Below are 27,714 nucleotides of genomic sequence, written 5' to 3'. Positions count from 1 at the left end.
TTTAATTAAATACGCATTATCTTATTTAAAAACATTGTTATATAAAATGTAATTTTTAATCATACAGAATATGTTTTAAGGAAAATCATTTCTGGATCAGAAGTTTCTACCCTAAGCTTCACAAACATTGGGTTTATTATCTTTTAATAAACTGCAAACAGTGCCAACAAAATCCTGGGTAGCGTCAGTTTCCAAATCCTTATCAAAAACACCATTAAATCGTATATTTGGTACGTATGGTAGTGCTGGATTCAATTTTGATTGTCTCTCGGAGTATGATAACAAAAGTTCGTCTGCACGGGATCCTTCTATACAAACTTGAATGTCATCAAAAGAAATAGTACCTCCAGAGCACTGCAAAAATGGATATTAAAAAAATAATTAATAAACGTAATAAAAGTGCAGTACTTAATTAAAAAAACAATATTAAAATCCATAACTCTCAAACATTCAATTTTAAGCTACTTCCTACTATTTTTACGTTTACAAAAAGATTACATAGTATCCAAATGTCTTTGGAATTACTTGATAGCCAAGCCTCTGTACCTTTCTTAGATACTTTAGTTGTTAGGACTGACAGTAATTTGATTTGCCTTGATTGGTATCGTAAAAACACTAATTCCGGGAGATTTATTCCATATAATTCCTATCATCCCGAAAATTAGAAAATTAATGTTCTAGTAATGAAAAATAGAATTACTAAGATTTGCCATCCGAAATTTTTAATAAAAACATTAAAGTTTTATTTGATATATTGTTTTCTAACCAATATCCAAAAAAACTGCTTAACAAATTGTTATTCTCGAATCCTATTGTTAACAATGATACAAATCACAATGTTACTCTAGTTGATACTCCTGCGAGATATGGTAAACTACCTTTTATACAAAATCTATCTACATCACTTATTAGTTTATTTGGTGAATTCAATATAAAAATATCTACTTATAACCAAAAAACGCTTAACTTGTTTTACACCAGATTAAAAGATCCTACTCCTACCTTACAACGTTATAACGTAATATATGGCATCCCATGTAAATATGGCTTAGTTTATATTGGTCAGACTGGCCAAAGATGAAGCAAAAAATTGGCGCTTCATAAAAGTGATTGCAAACTCAAACCACAATCTACAAGTCTTAGTATTGACGTTAATAGCAAAGACCACTGAGTCCTCTATAATGACACATTCATCTTAGATGCATCTAATAGAGATTTTCAACGAAAAATCCTTGAGATGTGTTACATTTATAATGCGAAAAATGCCATCAATCACAAGAAGGATGTGGATAATTTAAATTCCATCTACACCTTCCTGCTTAAACAAAATATTTCAGGAATTAAAAAATTGTCGCCCAGATATATGAGTGATATAGGTTAGATTTTTCAACTTTTTTAATTTACCAATTTTAAATATTTTATTTACTTGTATTGTGTTTTTATCATTCTGTAATTGTAATGTTACTTAAGTATTTGTTGTTAACATTTTGGATAATAATTGTCAATTTTATATTTCAAATTATCCCGCTATTTCAAACAAGTTTAGTGATACCGCCGTAAATTGTTAATTAATTTTAGATTGTTTTAAACAACGTGTAAGATTCCAATTTATTTGTGGTTAGGTTTTATGTAAATAGATCGATCTTAATTTAATAAAAATACATTGTGAACTATGGATACTTTTCATCATGTATCTAAAAATATGTTAAGTATATACACAGATAACACTTTCTTTGTTTTCCACCCAAGTCACTGAGTTTTTTGCTGTAATTTGGGTGTTTTTTTTGGGCTATAATAAAGTGTTTTTATTATTTTTATACTTAGTTTCCACCTGTTCATTGTTTGTTCTCTTGTTTGTTTGTAGTTTACTTTGATGATGTCAATAATCATTAACGAAAGCTTAGACTATTAATTAAAAAGCACATCTAACGAAGCACCCGAGTTTTATTTTGCTTCTTCAGGGATAAAAGGGTATCTCCCAGCATATCTCCTTTTCACTATATATATATATATATATATATATATATATATATATATATAATAGTTACTTGTAGATACTGTATATTAACAAATTATGACAAAAATGAAGAAGCGATTTGTGGAATAATGCCACCAAAATTTACTCAATCTTACAAAAGAAAATGCCTTTTAAATAATCGCATCTTATTCTCTATTTTATGTACCGGCGTCTTTTTTCACCTTTAACATTATTATTTAACATATTATTTAACATAATTATTCCAAACATACACGCAAGTGTTAATATTCAATCTTGTTTTTTATTATCGGTACTTAATTTGGTCTCCCTATAAGTCTCCCTATAAGTAATTGGTTCGGATCTCGAGTGTTTTTTTAGCCTATATCCAGGGACGTCTAGGCAAATAATATTGTTAAAAAGACTTACTCTATTAAAATAGTCTAATAATATACTTAAGCTGATAAAAACTTACATCCCTTGCCATATCCAACAGCTCTTCAAGAATGTTATATGCGCTAGCCTGAGATAAATAGCACTGCAAGAAGTTTATAAGATCTGATTGAACTGGCTTTTGGTCGATAACACAAGCGTGTATTCTATTAATATAGCATTCGTTTTCTCCATGTTGACAAGTATATTTTATTGTTCCATCGGCTTGTTTTTCATAACTCTGCAAAAGAAAACATATATAAATATAGTTCTAAATTTTATTGACTCCTCAATATGCCATATATTCTTCATTTTCAAAAAAAGAACGATATACGTTTACAAGTTTTGCATAGCGTCACCTAGACTCTAGACACGTAGAATACTGTCGGCACACGCCTAGACTGTGAGGCACATAATCTAGAATGTGAGGGATAGGCGCTCAATTATCTCGAAGTTGGAGGCATGGAAACCCCTAGAAGTGTTAAATATGCATGTTTTAATATAAAAGACTGCTTGGTTTAGTTAAAGAATCAGTCATAAAATAAATTTCAAGATGATTATCAGGAATGTGAACATTTAAATTAATTATTTGTAATCTCGTGTAAATATCTCGTGTCCCAAATAAAGTATGTGCCTCCTAGCGGCGGGGTATGGGCAACAATACATTGGTTTATAGGGCAGTCCTTACAGTAGGGATGATGACATATACAAAAAAATGCAAGCGGGTGTGAGGTAATACTGCATTTTGGTTGTATTAATGATGTGTTGGCTGAATCGTGCAGGATATGATGCTGATAAAAAAAGCATTTAGGCATCAAACGTCCGAAAATCTTTTCAGGTCATAATAATAAAAACCTTCAACAATGTAATAAAAATTATACCAAAATGATCCCTGCATATCCTGAGGTAAAATATTACGAAAGCAAAATGAGCCTGCGTTCGGATTTACGGGTGACAACTATCTCAGAGGGAACACCATTACAGGTTGAAAAAATTAGGATAGGGTCGTAGAATCTTGGAAGTCTTAAAGGTAAGAGTGTGGAGTTAGTAGATACGCTTAAAAGAAGGAGAGTACAAATTACTTGTATTTAAGATACTAGGTGGAAATCACAAAGGGCGAAAGAACTAGGTAAAGGATACAAGTTGTGGTATGCAGGGAAAAGTAACACTCGAAATGGAGTTGATATAATTGCTGATAGTAAAATGAAAGATAACGTAGTAGAAGAGTTGTAAGAACGAGTGATAAAGTATTTTCAGTGAAATTTTTATTTGGTAGGAAAGTATTGAATGTTGTGTGTTCAAACAGAGCTGGGTGAGAAGGAAAGAAAAGCTTTCTGTGATTAAGTAGAAGATATATTGAGTAATATTCTGTCACAGGAGAAAGTTATAATAGGAGATTTAATGCACATGTGGGCCAATCCAAGGCAGGATATGAATCAATACATGGGGGACTAGGATTTGGATGAAGATAGAGATCTTGAGAAAGCATATTATAGAGTTTCTCGGAAGATTCTGTGGTGAGCACTCAATAAGAAAGGAGTCCCCGGTAAATATGTAAAGTTTGTGAGAGACGTGTATGAGGGAGTAACAACTAGTGTTAGGACAGGTGCGGGAGAGACTGATAAATTTCATGTGAAAGTAGGATTGCACCAAGGCTCGGTGCTTAGTCCTGTTTATTCTTATTACTAGTTCTGGATTAAATAAGAGCGAAACTACAGGGTCATATTCCGTGGTGCTTAATGTATGCTGATGATGTAGTGTTAGTAGGAAATAGTGAAAGCGACTTAAAACAAAAACTGGAACAATGGAGACAAGCTCTTAAGGAAAAGTTTTAAAACTTTGTAAAAAAAAGTATTTGGAATGTTCATTTAAAGATGGAGTTAGTACAAATAAAAGGATATATTTGGATGGTGAAATGATTGTGAAAAGTAATACTTTTAAGTTCATAGGATCGGTGTTACAGAGTAATGGGGGAATAGATGAATATGCATGCAGTATAATTAGGGTTGAATGGATGAAGTACAAGGAAGCGAGTGGTGTGTCATGTGACAGAAAAATTCCAATGAAGCTTAATCGAAAATTCCATCAAAAAGCCATAAGATCAGCTATGATGTACAAAACTGAATATTGGCTAGTTAAAAAGAAAGAAGCACAACGAATTCATGTGGCGAAAATAAGAATGGATGTCACTCCACTCATCCTTATATGGATGAGTGAAGTGACAAAAAAGGATAAAATTAGGAATGAGTATATTAGGGGAAGTCTAGGGGTAGCACCAATTGTTGCTAAGATGAGAGACCATAGGTTAAGATGGTTTGTTCAACGTAGAGAGGTTAATCACCCAACGCTAAGAATTGCTGATCTGCAAGTTCCTGGCAGCAGTAAGAGAGGAAGTCCAAAAAAGACCGGGGGGGGGGGGAGGAGTCGTTTAGGCAGGACGTGTAAATAAAGGGTATTAATATTGATATGACCCAAGACAGACACTTATGGAGAAATGTAATTAGAGAAGCCGACCCCTCATAAGGATGAAGGCCAAGAGAATGATGATGATGATGGTAAATAACTCGGACTTGGCGTTTTAATTCGCGTTACTAGTCAGGAAGTGGGAAAAATAGTTTAAAAATAATTTATAACCTAACAGATAATTGTGCTACAAACTTAAATAATAAACGACATTGGACTTTTCAACTAAAGTGTATTCGATATTATAAAAATAATTTATAAATAATCTTACTGTTTTAGTTCTAAAACCATTACCAGACACGCAATAAGTTGAAGGAAAGAGAAGAAGTTTCGAGTGATTTCGAAAAAATTATACTCCAAAAATCGTTGAAGAAACTGTTTATCATAAATGGAGAAACCCTAAAAAATTTGAATTCCAGCCGGCAGATAAAACAAGAATGAAACACACCGATGGAATACGTAATCAATCAAATATATGAATAGGTTTTAAAATAATTAACGAGAAATTTGTTTGAGAATATTTATAATATGGTACAGAAAAATGTAGACGCTCTAAAAGAGGAAATTACGTAGTTAGCAATCATGATAACTAATGGCATCTAATGGAGTCAAAACGACCGATCTGTCACCAAGTGAGGTGAAAATAGACCAGAAAATCTGGGTTGTATTTATACTATTAGAAGAATAGAACAAAACCTACACATCATATTCAAATTGCCACCATTTGATTATAAATATTCTTTACATATTTAATCTATTTACCTCAAAAAATTTTAAACTATTGTGGGAGTTAATCATTTAAAAAAGGCTCTTTTTTTGATTGCAACGTTAGAAAACAACGCCATTGATATTTTACAATTGATTCCCAAGAGACTAAAAAACTATTATTAGTTTTTTGGTATGCAAAAAAGAACTTGCAGAAATTTAAAGCACACATTGGTCATATAGTGTGAGTACCATAGATATATTCGTTAATAGGTTGTGGGTGAGAAAGGAAGAGCTACAAAAAGCTTTAAAAACCTTTTTTAAAAAGTCCAAAACTATTAGATCAAGTACTTACTATTGCTTTGGCACACGTTACTGTTGGATAAATTTCCTGGAGCCATCGAGAGCGAACCATTCAAGAAAAATACGAACAGAAGGATGAGTGTCTGAAAGAAATGATCCAAAAAGTAATACCAAATAAGATACCTAACAAACGTCAAAAAAAAATACACAAACCTAATCCTTTAAGATATGACCTCAAAAAACTAAGAGATAATGACAGAAAACAACAAATATGGGAATATCTGAAAAACAAAATACTCGTATCATATAAGCGAGAAGTAGTTAATGATGATAAAACAGAAATAAACCAATTAGAAAATATTTGGAAATAAATATTAAACCGATACATGCCACCGAAAATGAGAGAAAAGAAAAAACCATGATGACCGACATTATATTACAAATAGTGGACAGAAGAAGAGAGTCGAAGAGAAATGTCTATGCTGCATATCGGCGGTTATATAGAGAGATAAGAAAAGCTCTCAGAGAACCTAAAAACAGAATTCTGAAAGAATAGTGTACAGAAATCGAGATATTAGAACGTTTCGTTCAATATCCACAAAAAGATCAAAGAAGTAGCAGGCCTCTATAAGCCAAAAAGATCTGGACACTTAACAGATGCTTTAAGAAATTTAATAGTTGATAATAAAAAACTAAAAACACTTCAAAAACATTTGAAAACAATAGGAGTATCATTATCACATAAACTAAAAATAAATATACCAGAACACCTATTCTCGAAGCAGAAGTATAAGCTGCTAACAACATTAAGGAGGGAAAGACCTCCTTAGTATTGCAGAATTATTGCACATTATGAACAAAGAGGCAGGAGAAAACTTACCTTGACTTTCAACAATATATACCAAAGTGGAAAAATATCCCCACAATGGCTTAAATCAACTTTCATCACAATACCTAATCAACCCAATGCAAAAAATTGTGAACACTACCGAATAATAAGCCTAATGAACCATCTTCTTAAAACTTTTAAAAAAAATTTTCATAAAAAAATATATAAAAAGTGTAAAAAACACATGACAAACATACAATTCGGCTTCAGGGGTGCATTGTATTCTAGAGAGGCACCTTGCAATACAAGTTCTCTTTTAACGCGATGTAGAGACCTGAAATGTGATATTTATGTGTAATTTGTTGATTATCAGAAAGTCTTCAATAGAATAAAATATGACAAACTGATTGCCGCATAATAAACAATATCTACTAGGAACAAACTACAACTGTTACAGTTTAGATCATCTAACAGACGAAATAAAGATAAAAAGAGGTGTACAAATGAATGTACACTGTCCTTATTATTATTTAATATATATTCAGAGCACGTTATGAACCTAGCGCTGACTGATATAAACGAGAAGATACTTATGAATGAAGAACGTCTCAGCAACATAAGATAGGCTGATAACACTGTCATTTTTGCAGGCAACCTGGAAGGTCTACAGACGCTTGTCGCCATGGTAGCAGAAGTAAGTAGCAGGATTGGGCTTGATTTTAACATAAAAAAGCCAAATACGGGGTAATAAGCAAAAATAGGATTACACCGGGTCAATTATTAGATAAATAACAACCTATATCACAAATCACCAAGTTTTGTTGGTGACAATCACCAACAATCGACGGAAATTAAGGTCGGGATCGAAAACGCAAGATTAAATTTCGTCAAAAAAATCTTTAATAATTATGATATAAAATTGGAAATAAAAGTTCGTTTACTGCGATGCTACGTATTCTCCGTTTGTTCTTCACTGTAGAGACATAAAGCATGTCATAACCATAAATCGTAGCAAACTGGAATACCTAGGCCATATAATACGTAATGAACAAAGATACGACTTTTTTCGGACCATGCTTTAAGTTAAGGTGCATATAAAAAGAGGTTCACGAAAAAAAGAATATCCTGGCTTTATAATCGACGAAAATGATTTAACTTGACTATTACCGAACTTTTTAAAACATAGTCAACAAAGTCAGAATGACTATGTTAGTGTCCAATATTCGTAATGGATGGGCACCGTAAGATGAAGAAGGCCACCTTCGTCGCAATTGCAAGAAACTAATATAACCGTTAAAAAAGTGCACTACTAATATTCGGCAGGGGAGGTGATCCACCTCTAGATCACAGTACCTCCCAGGTCGTAACCCAGAGAAACCCCTGTGACGAAACTTGGAAAGCGTCTCTTAAAACTTCATAATTGATTATTAAAATATGTACTTGAAATGTGAAGACAATCAGACTGAAAAACTTCATAATACCATTTAAGAAATGACCAGATTTGACGTATGGCATAAGTGAAATGAGGTATACCGCTCAAAAAATAATGACGGTTAACATATGTATGGGGTTGGAGTAATTGTATCTCCTGAATTACGTCAATATGCTAAAAATGTTATATCTGTTTCTGAAAGATTAATAATAATCCAACTAAATACTACTCAGGTCAAATTAAATGTTTTACAAGTGTATGCCTCAACCAGCGATAAACCAGAAGAAGAGGTAGAGCAATTCTAGGAGTTGTTGATAAATTCGCTTAAACAAATTAAAAAAGAAGATATACCTATTATTATGGGCCTATTATATATTATTTGAATGGAACATTGGTAATAGGAAAAGCTGTGAATTCATTGGTGATCTTTTTCTAGGGAAGAGAAATGAAAGGGGAGAAATATTAAAACTATTTGTAGAGGAAGAAGAATTTGCAATACTAAATATGTTCCTCAAACTACCACCAAGACGTTTGTATACTTGGGTCTCTCTGCAAGATTAATCAGGAAACATAATACGGAATAAAATTGATTACATTATGGTGAATAAGAGATTCCGTAATGGGTGCCTCTCAATTAAAAGTTACCCCGATGCTGACATATCGTCAGATCATGTTTCTGTTATTGGTAAATTTACGTTTAGATTTAAAAAGGATACTTACAAGAATTGTAACAAAAAATGTGATATGAGAAGACTAAAAGATAACGAAACAAAAGAGACAGTCGCACGGACTCTTTCAGAAAAGATAAGTAATATAGAGTAAATATATAATCCAGAAGAATTACTCCAGAATATATGTGAAACCTTTAACAAAATTAGAAAAGAACGTCTAATAGAAAAGAAAGAGAAGAGAAACAGTTGGATAAATGACAATTTACTGCAACACATGGAAGAAAGAAGAAAATCAAATGACAACAAACGAATGTAAAAAAATGTTTAGAGACAAATAAGAACCGATATACGAAACGCCAAAGAAAATTGGTTTCAAACACAATGTAAAGAGATAGAGTTGTAGGAACAAAAACACGATACATTTAATATGCATAAAAAGGTAAATATGTAGCTGTTCTTCAAAAATCTAACACAGTTAGTAAACTGCAACATCCACAGCTTCCATAAAGTCTTCGATACAGTTAAGTACGAAAAGCGGATGGAGGTATTAACAAATATTGAAATAAACACCTTTGATTTAAGAATTATTAGCAATCTTAACTGGAATCAAACATCGTCTATCCCTACAGAGGCAGGAGAATCCGATGATATCAAAATCCAACGTGGAGCCTGACAGGGATGTACACTATCACCCCTGATGTTAAACATATACTCTGAGAAAATCTTTCAAGAAGCAGTAGACACTGTTCAGACCGGAATTCGAATTAACTGTGAATGTATCAATAACATCAGAAACGCGAATGACACGGTAGTATTCGCTGACAGTTATGAAGCCCTTTAGGAGTTATTGAATAGAATCACAGAAATAAGTCAGACCTATGGACTTTGACTAAACATTAAGAAAGCAAAATGTATGATGATCTTTAAAAAGAAACAGCAAATTGGAAGAATTAGTGTGAATGATAAACCAACAGAAAGAGTAAAAACATATATTTACCTTGGTACGAAAGTCAATGAAAATTGGGACCATTCCCTAGAAATCGGATATAGGATAGAGAGAGTAAGTATTTCAAAAAATGGCTATAGGCTATTCAAATGTTATGATTTATTAGTACCCATAAAAATCAGGTTACTAAGATGTTATATATCTCCTATACTGTTGTACGGAGTTGGACTCTCACAGACTCTACCTGCAAGAAAATTAAGGTTTCTGAAATGTGGCATTATCGTTATATCTTGAAGATATCCTATGGAGACCACGTTACTAATCAGGACGTTTTATTAAGAATGCAAAAGAAAAAAGAGCTATTTTCTACAATAAAAACAAAAAAAAATCACATACCTTAGTCACATCATGAGGAACAGCGAAAGATATGGGTTGCTGCAATTAATTCTACAAGGAAAAGTAACAGGAAAAGAAGGATCAGGAAGGCAAAGGATTTCCTCACTGAAAAATCTACGTACGTCGTTCAACACAACAAACAGAGCAGCAAAACAATATTTTCAGAGCAGCACTGAGGAAAATACAGATTGCTATTATAGGCGCCAACATCCAAAATGGATAGGCACTACAAGAAAAAGAATATAAACTACAGGTAATCCACCACTTAGACACCAGTACGAGCTAAAACTAAAGGACGAGTTTATATTGAGGATGGACCTTTTGGAAAAACCTGCGTCTGTTTAACATTATCATTATATTGAAAAAATTCAAACTACTAGACCTAACAGATACTATAAAGAGAAAAGTCTAAGGATAAATGATTTTCAGTAGTAATATCCCTAGGACATTGATAACAGACGAGATAATTTCATGACAATCGAAAGCTCGTTCCTTGGTAAGAGCACGAAGCCGAAGGCTGAGTGCTGTTACCAAGCAACGAGCTTGAGAAATTTGTCATGAAATTATGAGGCATTCATCAATGTCCGAGGGATATTCGGCGAATAATTTTTCGAAAAAAAAATCATAACTCAACATAACGACACATTTATTTATTAAAAGTACAGTTAGTGAAAGTACAATTATTAAAATTTAAGTTAATATTAGATTCGTTGCTGTTCTCTACTATAGAAGATCTATTACCACGCATAATATTTATAATCTTGACATTTTGAAATTTATTTGGATGAAGTTGTCAAACTCGATCGTGTTGTCATAGGGATTGAAAATTGCACTGAATGCAATTATCAGTCTAATGTTGACATGATTGGGTGAAATTGTTCCACATGACACAAAATGACGAAATTTGAATGGTTGTTAGAACAGTCGAAAAATTATCAATATAATAAGCTCTTGTAAGTGCTCAAGTCTCCTGATTCCTGTAAGAGTCAAGAACTTGGAAAAAACTTCTGTTAAATGAAATAAAACTGAATGAATATAAATGAACTTTGGTAGACTAGTGTATTCCTAAAGCGGCGATTTGCTATTTAACTAAGGCTGACAAACTTTTAAAGTCAAAGGATATAGAAGAGCTGATATAGTTGTTTATACATTTCCAGATCTTGACAATGAACAGTCACAAAAATTAAGATTCAATTTCTTTTATGTTGGTAAAATTCCAAGACGGTATTGTCTTGGTCTATGAAAAAAAAATATAAAAACATAAACGTAAAAAACAAGAAAAGAAACCAATATAATCAATACCTGAGATGCTCTGTAAATATTATTATGTAAATATATGGTAATAAGCTTTGTAAATCTTTAAATAGAGTTCTACATTTTATTGATTTTTATTTTCATGTATCATCCAATATTTTAACTCACCTCCCATCCATACGGTACTAAATCCAATTTAAAGCTATCACCCAATTGTTGGTATCCAGGGTATAGTTGATTCAGAATAAAATCATGGCAATATGGACACAATCCTTCGTAAAACAGAGTCACAGTTAAATCTGAATCCTAAAAAATTTAAATATAATATACATTTTACACTTAATATTATATATACATACAGAAAATGGACTTTGGTAGCACCAAAAGGAATCACTAAAAATGAAATTGACTTTATTCTAACCAACAAGATTGGTACAATAAAAGATGTCAGTGTAATAAATAAATTTCAAACAGGCAGCGACCATAGACTAATCAGAGCAAAAATTGTTGTAGATCTGAAACTAGAAAGAATAAAATTAATCACAAAACCAAGCGTAACCGCTATAAATATTAAAGAAAACTCAGATCACTACCAAAGGACAATTGATGAAAGAATACATGATCAAATCGACAGCTCTCAATTAACGAAAATCATCCTTGATAGTGCCAAAGAAATCGGAGGCCCGCAACAACAAACTGAACATAATAAAACTGTCTGATAAAACTAAAATATTGATAAAACAAAGAAGGAAAATGGTAGTCAGTAGCAACATACAGAGAATACAATACACAGAACTTTGTAAGGCAATAAGGAAAAGTATTAAGAAAGACATAAGAAAATACAATGAAAGACTGGTAGAAAATGCAATCGAAAACAGGAAAAACTATAAGAAAACATGAAAAGCATTAATCATTGGGAAAAATTAAATTGTTGCTCTAACAAACGAAAACACCAGAATTACAGCCAGAAATAAAATAATACAGCTCGTAACTAAATTCTACAGCGAACTATACTAAGCCCCTGACACACTTAAAGATGTAATCAGTAACCACAAAGATATACCAGAAGTCCTTCTGGAAGAAGTAGAATCGATAATTGCAAAAATGAAAAACGGTAAAGCAGCTGGAATAGATGGTATAACAGTGGAACTGCTTAAATACGCTGGCAATAAAACCTGGAAAATCTTAGCAGGCATATTTACGAACTGCCTAAGATCGAGATGCATACCAGACCACTGGAATACAACAAACATAATTCTCATTCATAAGAAAGGTAGCAAAGAGGATATCAAAAACTACAGACCTATAAGTCTACTACCAATCCAGTTTTTGTCAAAAAACTGGATAAGATAGAATAGAATAGATAAGATAGAAACTGGATACTGGATAGAATAAAATAAGAATAATAATGCCATAAATGTGTTTAGAATAATTGTGCCATAAATAATAAGTGTTGTGAATGTAAAGTAATTTTTTGAAATTTAAACATAGAAATAGGTTTTTTATATTGAACAAAGATGACAGACTGTGATACATTTTATCAACATTACATAACATCATTTATGATACAACCTCATTAAGTTTCTCCCGAAGGACATAACCAATGTCCGAAAGATTGGAATAAAAATTTACAAGAGTACACGTTTCATTTTTTATTGCTGCAAACCCAATATGTACTGTTTACTTATATATAAATATATATATATATATATATATATATATATATATATATATATATATATATATATGTATATATATATATATATAAATATATATATATATATAAATATATATATATATATATATATATATATATATATATATATATATGAATGGAAATAATTCCTAGATTTTGTTTATAAATAAACAGAACACAATATCCATTATATTTTAATTAAGGTTATATTTTATTCTCTCTATTTGACATGACAGTTTGACCATAGAATAGCCGAACTGTGATCCGTTGTTCTCTGCTTTGATATAGACAGCGAACAGGGATGTATTTAACACATTTAAAAAAAAAAAAAAAAAAATTTGATTTATTAAATTTAATAAGGTATGAGAAAATTAATATTTAAAAAAATAATAAGTAAATTATTTATTTTAAATATTATTTTTGGGGTATTGTGACGATTGGGGTTTATAGAAAATAATTTATAAGTTATATACTACATAATATTAGATATTTGGTTGTTTTAAATAAGTTATATACTAGAGAATTTTATAAAAATATATTTATGTGAGGGCATTTTTAATAAATTAGCATATAATAAGTGTAAAAAGTTGTATTTTAATATTGTAAATAGATTTAAGTGAGCCATGTGACTAGGCAACCAACTATACATACTCCAAGTGTCATATTAAGAATTTTTACTAATATAAGTGGGGTTATAATAATATATTGTTTGAATTGTGTATTTTATTAAATTAGAGTGTTAGTTACTAATTTGAATGTTTATTCTGATCTGAAAAGCCTAAATGTCAACAAAATTATCAATGGAACATTAACGAATTCTCCAGAGTGCAGAGTGTGACCATTGTTTACAGTCGAACATTCTGGAATAATGATTATGTCGGTGGATGGAACAGATATTTTTTCGAGAACATCTATATAGAAGTAATGGAACAAATTGGAACATGATCTCTTACCAGATGGTTCTGGAATATCCAAAAGGATATAAATACCCGTGATTTGGATTCAAGATGGCAGTTTTTGAAAGTTTTTAGTCAGAAGTCAAGCAGTTTATTATGAAAGTTAGTAGATTAGTTAGTGAAGTCAATTGTTCACAGTTTTAGTAAGTCAGTCAAGCAGTTTAATAAGAAATATGAAAGTTAGTTGGAGATAGTCCAATTGTTTAATATAGTGAGTTAAATGAAGATTAAAAATTATGCATATATTTAATGCACATTTATAATTATACACAAATAATTATTGAAGATTATAAAAGTATATTAGAAGAATATTGGATGGACATTGGAAGGAATTAAAATTATATTATGATTGGAGATTAGTATAAATCAACTTATAATAATTGCATATTGGTATATTGAAAAGAAGAATAAATATAAATGGTGTTTGCTGGTGGTGTATAAATGCTGGTGAAGAAAACTATATCTTAAATTGGTAGAAGCTGATAATTGAAAAAAGTAATTTCACAAAAACAAGGATAACCGAAGTACGAAGACATTCAGTGGTGATTAGAATCTATATAGTGGAAAACAGTTCATTTAGGCATTCAGTGAAAGAAAGGTACAAAATTTTGTTAATATAATTTAGTTAATGTCATAACAATTTCAATTTTGAAGATAGTTTGTTTAAATTTAACATTGTCTATAGAATTTAATTAGTTTTATAAGAACATCAGTTTAAAGATAGTTTATTTTAAATTTACATTGGCTAGGTTAGATATATATGTGTGTTTCATAATAGTTATAATAAAGATAATTTAAAAAAGTACTTACAAGCTAATTCTTTGAAAACCTCGATAAAAACCCTATAAGTATTATTAAAAATACTCATTGCTCATCATTCAAACAAAAAACACATCATACCAATTTGGCGCCCAACGCGGTGGCTCTCTATTTAAAAGAATTAGTTTGGGAAGATAAGTGCTCTCATATAAGTAAATTAATTATCAGTAGAAAGAAAAAATTATAGATTTTATTTTTAATTATATTTGAACAAGTAAAGTCTCAAAATGTCTCAAGGAAAGAAAGGTACAAGAAGCAAAAAGAATGAAGAAGATGTGGAAGTAGAAACACAACCTATACAAGAGGAGAGTTTAGTTCAAGTTCCACAAGATACTGCAGAAATGAATCCAGAAAGAGAGGAAAATGTCAATATGGCAGCTTTGATGTCATTAATGATGCAGATGAACAAGACAATGGAAGAGAATTCAAAAGAAATCAAAGAAGACATGAAAAAAATGGAACAGAAAATGGAAGAGAATACAAAAAAATTGGAAGAGAATTCAAAAGAAGTCAAAGAAGACATAAAAAAAATGGAACAGAAATTGGAAGAGAATTATAGAAAATTAGAAAAGAAAATAGAAGATAATAATAATAAAATTGTAAAACAAATGGATAAAAAACTTGAAGCTGCAGAGAAAAAAGTAGCAAATGAAATAAAAAGTATACGGAATGACTACAAGAAAAGGATAGACAATGAGAGGACAGAAGTAAAGAGGATTATTCAAGATAATAAGATAGATATAGAACAGAAAATAGAGTTACAGAAATGTAACTTAGAAGTAAAAATTAACGAAGACAGGAGAAACACAGAAGAAAAATTAGATGATATACAACAAAATATCCAAATAAATAATAATCAAATAAGAAATGTGGAACAGAGAATAGATGATATTTCACAAATGAGAGACATAGGAAGACCTTACTTAAATTTAACAAATGAGACTGGGATTAAATTCTCTGGTAATATAAAAAATTTGCATCCTAGAGTATACATAAATAGTTTAAAATATAAATTAAGATTTGTGAATAATATTAATGATATTAAAGATTATATTAGAGTGACATTAAATGACAATGCAGCAACTTGGTTTGCTAGTATTGAAAATGATTTAGATAACTTTCAAACATTTGAAAATAAATTTTTAAATTATTATTGGGGTGAACTAGAGCAAGCCAAGTTTAGAGAAATTCTATATTTTGGAAAGTATAATCACAATTTAAAATCAAATATGGTAGATTATGCATTAAAACTGATAACAGTTGCAAAATATTTAGAACCACCACTTAGAGAGGATGAAACAGTCTTAAATGTATCTAGACATTTTGATGCTGATGTTGTGCAAACCGTAACTGTACAAAATATTCAAACAATAGATAGTTTTATTAATTTTATTCAAAGAATACAAAGAGGCAATATGACAAGTAATAATAACAACAGAAAAAACAATAATAACTTTCAATATAATAAAAATGATAATCAACAATATAGACAATCATATAATAGATATGGTAATAATTTACAAAATTTTAATAATAATAACAGTAATTATAATAGACAACATTTTAATAACAGTACTAATAATAATAGACAAGATTTTAACAATAGAAGAAATACCGGAGCGACCTAACTATAACAGACAGGTAAATTGTGTTCGAAGGAATAGAAGCTGCGAAGACAGGGAACGAAGTAGTACAAGGCAGGAAAATGTGAGTAGAAGTCATAGTAGGGAAAGACATAGGACATCAGATCCAAGTGGTCAGATACAATCTGACAATTCTAATAATCAAAATTTTGTGCAGTAAACTTTCTGAATTACAAGTTAGGCCATTGCTATTATGAAAAACCTTCTGAATTTATTTCTTTAGATGAAGAGAAAATTATTGAATCTATTAATTTAATTTATATAAATGCTTTGGCCAAAAATAAAATGATTAAAATTATGATAGATACTGGTTCAGAAAGTACATTAGTCTCGGAGAATTTTATTTTTAATACATTAAAACTATCAGATATAATAAAGATTCCAAAAATTAAAATTATTGGTGCAAATAATAAGAAGTTGGGTGAAATTGATAAACTAGCCAATTTTAAAATTAATATTCTTAATAAAGAAATTAATATGCAAGGATTTATTGTCAAGGATTTATGTGTTGATATATTAATGGGAAATGATGAATTGGAAAAGAAGAAAGTAAAGATAGATTTTGAAGAAAAAATGGTAACTTTGGAAGGGCAAATAATTAAATTTATGCAGAAAGATGAGGTAGAAGAAGGAATAAGAGTTAATAGGATATTATTAAAAGAAAATAATGATGTTTATGAAGAAGAAATGTATTTTGATGATAGGGAAATGTCCCAAAAGAATGTAAAGAATAATTATTGTAGTGAATATTTAAGGAATGGAAATTTTAAGCAGATGGATGCCTACGAGGCGGAGTGCGTAAAATTTGAAGCAAGGAATAATGAGTACATAATGAAGAATAATTTTATTTGTAAAGAAGAAGATATGATAAAAGTTTTAAATTGCCCTGAAGAATATAAATCAATAGTCATTTCCATATTGCAGCAACACAAGGGACTTGTCAATAAAGAAAATAGAATTGCACAAAATTATATCCATAGTATAAAAGTTAAAGAAGAAAAAGATTTTAAAACAAAATCATACCCAATACCATATAAATACAGAGAAGAAGTAAACAAAACAATTAATAATATGTTAGAAGATGGAATCATTGAGAAGGCAGATACACGTTTTATCAACCCCATAGTAGTAGTACGAAAAAGATCAGGTGAAATCAGGTTATGTTTGGATGCAAGGAATATCAATAAGATTACTGAAAAGCAATTTGAAGCACCAATGAGTATAGATAGAATACTAGGAAGAATTACAGGAATGTCATTTTTCACTAAAATTGATTTACAGCATAGCTTTTGGTTAATACCTCTACAAAGAAAAAGTAGACAGTATACAGGATTTCAGATAGATAGAGTAGTATATCAATTCAAAGTAGTACCAGTTGGGCTTCAATCATCTTGCAGTGTTCTATGTAGATGTCTTCATGATATTTTGGATCAATATGAACATTTTGTAATTCACTACATTGATGATATATTAATTTTTTCTAAAACTGCTGAAGATCATGAGAAACACCTAAAAATTATAATAAATAGATTAGACAAAGTTGGACTAAAAATAAATCAAGAAAAATGTACAATTTTTCAAAAAGTAATGATATATCTAGGTTATAAACTTAACACTAACATCTTACTGATATATCCATTTTATTCAATAGACTTGATTTGTTAAATAGATGGTAGATTTCATTATTTTGAATCAATTTGACATCATACTTGTTGAATTTTATACATATGGAAATTGTTTGTGCCCTAAAAATCATAATTTTGGGGTTAGATACAGAATTGATTGTGTAAATGTCTTTCTAATATAATAAAGTGGAAAAACTTACCAATTTATATTGATGAAAGTTATTTTGAATGGAAATAATTCCTAGATTTTGTTTATAAATAAACAGAACACAATATCCATTATATTTTAATTAAGGTTATATTTTATTCTCTCTATTTGACATGACAGTTTGACCATAGAATAGCCGAACTGTGATCCGTTGTTCTCTGCTTTGATATAGACAGCGAACAGGGATGTATTTAACACATTTAAAAAAAAAAAAAAAAAATTTGATTTATTAAATTTAATAAGGTATGAGAAAATTAATATTTAAAAAAATAATAAGTAAATTATTTATTTTAAATATTATTTTTGGGGTATTGTGACGATTGGGGTTTATAGAAAATAATTTATAAGTTATATACTACATAATATTAGATATTTGGTTGTTTTAAATAAGTTATATACTAGAGAATTTTATAAAAATATATTTATGTGAGGGCATTTTTAATAAATTAGCATATAATAAGTGTAAAAAGTTGTATTTTAATATTGTAAATAGATTTAAGTGAGTCATGTGACTAGGCAACCAACTATACATACTCCAAGTGTCATATTAAGAATTTTTACTAATATAAGTGGGGTTATAATAATATATTGTTTGAATTGTGTATTTTATTAAATTAGAGTGTTAGTTACTAATTTGAATGTTTATTCTGATCTGAAAAGCCTAAATGTCAACAAAATTATCAATGGAACATTAACGAATTCTCCAGAGTGCAGAGTGTGACCATTGTTTACAGTCGAACATTCTGGAATAATGATTATGTCGGTGGATGGAACAGATATTTTTTCGAGAACATCTATATAGAAGTAATGGAACAAATTGGAACATGATCTCTTACCAGATGGTTCTGGAATATCCAAAAGGATATAAATACCCGTGATTTGGATTCAAGATGGCAGTTTTTGAAAGTTTTTAGTCAGAAGTCAAGCAGTTTATTATGAAAGTTAGTAGATTAGTTAGTGAAGTCAATTGTTCACAGTTTTAGTAAGTCAGTCAAGCAGTTTAATAAGAAATATGAAAGTTAGTTGGAGATAGTCCAATTGTTTAATATAGTGAGTTAAATGAAGATTAAAAATTATGCATATATTTAATGCACATTTATAATTATACACAAATAATTATTGAAGATTATAAAAGTATATTAGAAGAATATTGGATGGACATTGGAAGGAATTAAAATTATATTATGATTGGAGATTAGTATAAATCAACTTATAATAATTGCATATTGGTATATTGAAAAGAAGAATAAATATAAATGGTGTTTGCTGGTGGTGTATAAATGCTGGTGAAGAAAACTATATCTTAAATTGGTAGAAGCTGATAATTGAAAAAAGTAATTTCACAAAAACAAGGATAACCGAAGTACGAAGACATTCAGTGGTGATTAGAATCTATATAGTGGAAAACAGTTCATTTAGGCATTCAGTGAAAGAAAGGTACAAAATTTTGTTAATATAATTTAGTTAATGTCATAACAATTTCAATTTTGAAGATAGTTTGTTTAAATTTAACATTGTCTATAGAATTTAATTAGTTTTATAAGAACATCAGTTTAAAGATAGTTTATTTTAAATTTACATTGGCTAGGTTAGATATATATGTGTGTTTCATAATAGTTATAATAAAGATAATTTAAAAAAGTACTTACAAGCTAATTCTTTGAGAACCGCGATAAAAACCCTATAAGTATTATTAAAAATACTCATTGCTCATCATTCAAACAAAAAACACATCATAACAATATATATATATATATATATATATATATATATATATATATATATATATATATATATATAGAAATGCAATCCTCAACGACCCAAGCCGACCGATGACCCGGAAGCAGACTCAGCATAACCGAACTAATAAATAGATGCAACATCCATTTTTCAACGTTCTTTTTAATTTGTAATTCAATTGTTAAACAAAAGTTCCATAATTTATAATTTGTGATTTCTCAAATAAAACCTTTTTTAAAATACAAGTTTAAGTGCTCCCAACATTTCTGGCGCTGCGAACAGGATTTTACGTACAGAAACCACCCGTTTCCTGGTCAACTTCAGTTGTTCGACGAGAATCCATTGAACCTGGGATCAGAAGGAAGAGCATGCAGAGAACATCATTCATGATCGTCATCCTGTAAGTCAATTTTCCTTTTTTTCCTTTATGAGCATTTTAAACGATATTTCTAGAAATAATTTAGAAGTTTTATTTGAAAATCTTATCTTAGATACTACTAGTTCTAGTTCTAAATATAATATTCGTAATTCTAAAAAATCTTTAACTAAATCAAAAATGCCTATGTCAAACGCTGATATTTCTAGCCTATGCGCTACTTTGCCTGAATTTTCTACTGGGGATAATCTCTCCACATTTATTAAATCTGTTGATAATTTAATTGTATTTTTGGGTACACAAGATATTACCCAGCCACAAGAATTTGTTTTAAATGCCAATATCGCTTCTCGTATTAAGGGCGAACCTAGAGATTTTTTAAATTATTCCAATAAAACCATTTGGACTGAAATTCGGCCCGCTTTACTCGCTAAATATGGCGATAGACGTTCCGAAGAAATTTTAGTGAATCAATTATCTACTACGGTACAAAAACATAACGAAAACTACGACCAATATCACCAAAGGGTTTCCAATAACTTAAATGATCTTTTACAGCATATCTCTCTTAATGAAAATCCTGCCACAGTTTCCTTCAAAACCCCTTATTTTAAGAATATTGCTCTTAAAACATTTTGTACCGGCATAAATGACCCCTATTGTGAATATTTGTCTCATTTTCAAATTAATTCTCTCGAAGAAGCCCTCCAAAAATGCATCTCGTATGACAATCATAGAAGTCAACAACAGTACATGAACTTCTTAAAAGGTCAACAAAACAAGCGACCTAATACATTCAGACAAAAACCACATAATTCAAATCAAAATAATTCAGATAGGTTTAATAATAGAACCAACAATCAGCCCAATTTTCAAAATAACTTCATGTACCCCCCTCGTAATATGCAAGAGCCCACATTCAATTTTCCACGACAACCTAGTTATAATTTTTCAGAAAGAAATCCTCCACAGGCTAATCAAGCCAGCCCTCCTAGAAATTATTCTCAGCCCAATAACTTTGGCAATAATCCAAATTTCAGAAAACCTCTCCCAAAAAATCTGTATAATAGACGAAATATTCCAAATCAAAATCAAAATTATACTTCTCCTATGAGTGGTGTACAAACAATCTCAAGCAATCAACCCATGACTGTTTCTACAAGAAGAACTCACAATTTTAACGTACATACTAATATTGACGAAAATCCCGAAAATTTCACACAAAATGTCGAAACAGACAGTTACGAACATTCTCAGGATTTTCAATACGGCCTTTTCAAAGACGACCCACCTCTTCTATAAATTTAAATAATATTAATAACTATCCCCGATTACCATACTTTATCATGCCTAAAACTGGATTGAAAGTTTTAATCGATTCAGGAGGTTCTGATACAATTATTTCCCCTCAAGCTTTAAAATATTTTAATCCATCTCATATTTATGAAAAACCATTTACATTAACTTCGATGAATGTGACTCGCAAATATTTTCAAAATATAAAAACTCCTTTACTCAAGTATATGAACGTAAATTATATTATTGATGCGCGAATTGCTGAATGGAATCGCGAATTTCATATTTTACTCGGCAATCGTGATTTAGAAAATTTACAAGCTGTTATTAATTATCAGACAAAAACGTTGACCCTTAAGAGTGTCGGTGTCATAATTCCATTTCAAACACTGTATAACAAAATTCCAGTAGACGTTGCGGAAGGTGAAATATTATTCCCTGAAACCAGAATTAATCACGTAGTTATACCAGAGTCCATTCACATTGCGAAAGACAATTACATAGATAATATTTCTCTCTGTAATCATATTCAACTCGAACCCATCCATGTAGAAAAATTAAATAATTATGAAGTTTCAAATGGCCCAACAAACTTTGATCCTTCTGTTATTAGAACTAGTTATTTAAATTTAGAAGAAAAAGATAAAATTTTAAAATTGTGCAAAAGATACAAAGACATTTTTTATGATGATAAAAATAAGTTAACTTTTACTTCTGGCATTAAACATGAAATTAGAACGCGAGATGAAAATCCTATTTATGTAAGAGGATTTAGGCATCCAAAAAAGATGCAAGAAGAAATTACAAAACAAGTAAATAAATTATTAGATAACAATATTATTAGACCTTCCATATCGCCGTTTTCTGCTCCTGTCTGGATCGTACCGAAAAAAGCCGATGCATCCGGAGAGCAAAAATTCAGGATGGTAATTGATTATCGTAAACTAAACGAAAATACGATAGTTGATAAATACCCTTTGCCCAAAATTGACGAGATATTAGACAATCTCGGTAAAGCCACATATTTCACAGTTCTCGATCTTGCTCAAGGTTTTCACCAAATCGAGGTACATCCCAATTCCATCGAGAAAAATGCCTTCACAGTTCCTCATGGTCATTTTGAATTTACAAGGATGCCGTTTGGTTTAAAAAATGCCCCAAGCACTTTCGAAAAATTGATGGACAATGTTCTTAGACCTTTTCTTCATAAATTTTGTTTTGTATATATGGACGATGTTATTATATTTTCTAAGTCTTTACATGAACATCTTGTTCATATTGCTACAATATTCGATACATTCCGAAAAAATAATTTGAAAGTACAATTGGATAAATCAGAATTCCTCACAAAAGAAGTTGCTTTTCTTGGTCACTTAGTAACCGCTGATGGTATTAAACCAAATCCTAGCAAAATAGAAGCTATCCAAAAATTTCCATTGCCAAAATCAGTCAAAGAAATCAAATCCTTCTTAGGTCTTATAGGATATTATCGTAGATTTATACCAAATTTTGCGAAAATTACATCTCCTCTTTCCAGATGTACTCGCAAAGGAGCTGTAGTCGATATTAAGAATCCTAATTATTTAGAATCATTTGAAAAATGCAAACAATTAATAACCAATGCCCCTGTACTCCAATATCCAGATTTTTCAAAACCTTTTGTTCTCACTACTGATGCTTCCAATATAGCTATTGGTTCTGTGCTTTCTCAAAACAGTCATTCAATCGCGTATTACTCCCGAACTCTAAATTCAGCTGAACAAGCTTACTCCACAATTGAAAAGGAACTCTTAGCCATTATAGATTCTTGCAAACATTTCCGTCCCTATTTATATGGCCAAAGATTCTTGGTCGAAACGGACCATAATCCCCTTGTCTGGATCTATAAAATTAAAGATCCTACGTCTAGATTAGCTCGTTGGAGACTAAAACTTGATGAATATAATTTTGATGTAAAATATAAGAAAGGAAAGGAAAATCAAGTTGCTGACGCCCTTTCTAGAGTACAAATTAATGCTTTAAGTACCAGTTCAAACTGTGCCGAACCTTCAGATATTGATGAACAGTTCGACCCAGACGAATTTCTGGAACAATATGACCGACTGCAAAATTGTGACGATACGCAACACACTGCAGTTGAAAATCCCATTTCTGGAATCCAAACTTCTGAAGAACCAATTAATATGTCGACAAATCAAATTATAATTATTGAAAATTCCGAAAAATTCGATTTAGTTTATCGAAAAATATTTAATAAACATAGATACAATGTAAATGTCACAGAAGATTGGAAAACAGAAATACCAGAATCTTTTAAAAATATTTTAAGACCCAATCAAAAATTTGCCATAAAAGTATCTCATGAATTTAGACCTTTTATTTGCAACTACTTTAGAGAAAATATAGACTCAACCGTTAAAACATTTTTCTGCAATAAAATACTGCAAGACATTGAAGAAGAAGAAAGACAAATCGAATGCGTAAAGAAATACCATACCGAGAATCATAACGGTATCGTAGAAACCTACAAACATTTAAAAAATAAATTTTACTGGCCTAATATGCAATCTACTATTTCAAACTATATTAATCAATGCGAAATTTGCCTTAAAAATAAGTATGAAAGACGTCCCTACAAACTTTCACAGTTAGGACCTTTACTTGGCCAAAAACCTTTTGATATCATACACATAGATTTATTCCATTGTAACAAAAATCTCTATTTGACAGTTATTGATTCATTCTCAAAGTACGGACAGTGTTACAAAATACCTGACAAAACTTCGTTGTCAATCCTAAGCAAACTCAGACACTACTTCTCACACCACAACTATCCCAAAAAAATAGTATGCGACAGTGGTACAGAATTTAATTCCGCCATAATTAAAGAATTCATGAATCTTCACAAAATTGAACTACATTTCACTACAGTAAATAATTCATCTTCGAACTCTCCTGTAGAACGATTTCATTCCACCCTTATCGAAAAGCTTCGAACTTTAAAAGACCAAAATCCAAATAATCCATTAGATGATATCTTCACCCATGCTGTATTAATTTATAATCAATCAATCCATAGTGCCACGAATTATTCCCCTTTTTCTATTCTTTACGGTCCTTATGCCGAAGAAATACACTTCGATTTTGATCTTCCGGTATATGAAACCTATAACCAAAGACACAAAGATGAACTTCAACCTTTTATAGAACACTTATATAAAAAACAAAAAGAAAAAAGACAAAACATACTTGACAAAGCTAACGAGACTGCCGAAGAGATACCCGAAATAAATCTTGCAAATCCCCTGTACGTAACTAAGAAAAAACATCGACCTAAATTACAAAATCCCTATTCTACATTACGTCCCGATAAACAAATTAAGACAAAAGTAGTCGGTAAAACTGACAAACAAAACGAAACAAGTACTCACTTGAAATTTGCAAAAAGACTCCGAAAACTCATAGACAAAACTTCTTTACAGGACGATCCTATCCCTGGGACATCTTCTCAAGATCCAACAAATTCCGAATAATGGTTATTTTGCTGAAGAAGTTGGAAAATCCAGAGAAACCTCACATTTCCACAGACATATCTTGCACATAAATTTACAAACATTAGAGGAGACCTTAGAAAGAGATCCTATTTACTATTTTAAAACCCCTATTAAAAATAGACCCCTGTCCTCATTGTATTCCCAGTATAATCATTTACATGACCTAGCTAAAGACAATTTACATAAAATAACTAGAAAACAGAAAAAAGGACTTTTTAATTTTCTTGGTACAGCTATTAAATATGTAGCGGGTAATCCCGATAATTCAGATCTAGATATGTTAAGAACACACATTACAGCTATTGAACTTAAAGAAAATGAAATCATAAAACAATTTAACAATCAAATCTCATTTGGCCAGTCAATTGATACGAGATTCGAGAAACTTATAAACAAAATTAATAATAATAGTTTCGTACTTCTATCCGCAGTTAATAAATTATCTGCCAATTTTGACGGTTATGTTGCTCTTCATAATGAAATAATTAACCTTCAAAATATTAATGAATTTCTCATGAAACTTATCAGAACAATCACTTTATCTCATTTAGATATTCCAAATATTGAATTATTTACATTAAATGAACTCGAAAGTTTAAAAGAAAATCTCCTTCAAATTTATTCAAGAAATGCCCTCCTCATCGATGATAATCATCCTTATGAACTTATAGAAGCATCTAAAGCCCTTGTTTGTGTCACTTCTCAAACAATGCTCATAATAATAAAAATCCCTATCCTAGACATTAACCTATACCTCACCTATAGAATTTATCCTATCCCTAATTCAGATCACATTATGATATTGCCACCCACACATTTCTATGCTAACAATAAATGGTACGAAGACTGTAAGGGGCATGCTGAATACATAGTTTGTACGAAATTGATCAAATCAAGATGCTCCATACCCAATGTTCAAAATTGCACTAAAGTCGTTGTCACAGAAAACTTCTTTCAAGAAACCAATAAAGTAATATTATTAGGAGTAGTCAAGCCAATAAAGATTGAAGAAGAAAAAGTCATAAAAAGTAGTATCCTAATGACGGACGAACCAATTACCATAGAAGGAACCAAATTTAATAGAAAGACTACACAAGAAATCTCCATCCCAGAAGTCGTTCCCATAAAATTGATACCAGAGCATAAGATTCAAATTGAAAAACTTAAAATTCCAGAGACCCATGGCCAGCTTCAGCCAATAGAAACATTGGACCCTCTTCCACAAATTTCAACGGGACTTGGCACCACTAGTTTAATTTTAATAGTTTTCCTCTTATTATTCATTTTTATTTTTCTAATAAAAAAGAAAAAAAGAATTTCCAGACTACTTTTTGGACCCAAACTACAGCCAGCCCAAATTCAAATCCTGGATCAGCTTATCGCAGAAGTTTCCCAGACTTCGAGGACGAAGTCAATTCCAGAGGAGGAAGGAGAAATGCAATCCTCAACGACCCAAGCCGACCGATGACCCGGAAGCAGACTCAGCATAACCGAACTAATAAATAGATGCAACATCCATTTTTCAACGTTCTTTTTAATTTGTAATTCAATTGTTAAACAAAAGTTCCATAATTTATAATTTGTGATTTCTCAAATAAAACCTTTTTTAAAATACAAGTTTAAGTGCTCCCAACATTTCTATATATATATATATATATATATATATATATATATATATATATATATATATATATATATATATATATATATATATATATATGTTCAAAATGTATATTTCACAACAACAAATAATTAATAATAAAACCTACCTGCGCACTGCACGAAATGCACAAAGAAGCTGCTAGAAATAATATTACCTTTGAGAACATTTTTAAACTGTAATGGCAAATATTGAATAAAATTAGCTTTTATATATTTCTATTATAAAATTGAAGTACCTCTGAAAATTTAATCTAAGATAATCAAAAATTCATAGTATAAATTGTTTTTGTTATTCGGAATCTATTTGGATACGTTAATGTAGCTATAAAAACAGATGTCGAAGAAGAAAATTCTAAAATTTATTTTTAAAGTTGGTAGAAATTTTTAAATACGTGTGAAAAAGGCCAGTCTATTTTATTTTATATCAATATTAAATCACCGAATAGAATAATATAGAAACTAGTAGAATTTGTAGTTAATTTTTAAATAGGTAAATATTATAAAATATTTGCAAAAATTCTCAAAGGAATTGCTTTAAGGCAAATAAATTAATTAGAAGCACCCTAAAAATAAATAGTTAATATTAGCAACTCATTACTCACAGGATTCGCCAAACATGCGCTTTATACTTTTTCCATCGTCAATTTGCCAAGCGTCGGCTTTTGAGATTCTTTGATGCCAATGCCGACCATTGGCGTGGAAATTAAGAAAAGCGATCAGTTATCAAACGCAT

At 30.4% G+C, this 27,714-nt stretch overlaps 1 protein-coding gene across 1 annotated transcript; it reads right to left on the bottom strand.

Annotated features, from left to right (window-relative positions):
* On the bottom strand, positions 1-27,217 carry LOC140442749 (gamma-interferon-inducible lysosomal thiol reductase-like). Its single transcript, XM_072533722.1, has 4 exons — positions 27,089-27,217; positions 11,575-11,712; positions 2,451-2,648; positions 1-354 (listed from the first exon to the last, which is right to left on the bottom strand). Exons 1-4 carry the CDS (start codon positions 27,146-27,148, stop codon positions 112-114), a joined length of 639 nt encoding a protein of 212 aa, XP_072389823.1. The 5' UTR covers positions 27,149-27,217; the 3' UTR covers positions 1-111.
* Positions 27,218-27,714: the final 497 nt, after the last annotated feature.

Source organism: Diabrotica undecimpunctata, chromosome 6, assembly GCF_040954645.1.
Source record: "Diabrotica undecimpunctata isolate CICGRU chromosome 6, icDiaUnde3, whole genome shotgun sequence".
NCBI classification, from domain to species: domain Eukaryota; kingdom Metazoa; phylum Arthropoda; class Insecta; order Coleoptera; family Chrysomelidae; genus Diabrotica; species Diabrotica undecimpunctata.
This window is presented reverse-complemented; position numbering and strand designations above follow the sequence as displayed.

Excerpts from the sequence above, each read along its gene's own strand:
- LOC140442749 (XM_072533722.1), bottom strand. The coding sequence starts at position 27,148 with ATGTTCTCAAAGGTAATATTATTTCTAGCAGCTTCTTTGTGCATTTCG. Across the intron at positions 11,713-27,088 it reads GCATTTCGTGCAGTGCGCAG|GATTCAGATTTAACTGTGAC; the intron begins GTAGGTTTTATT and ends TAAATTTTTTAG. Across the intron at positions 355-2,450 it reads TGTTGGATATGGCAAGGGAT|TGCTCTGGAGGTACTATTTC; the intron begins GTAAGTTTTTAT and ends CCATTTTTGCAG.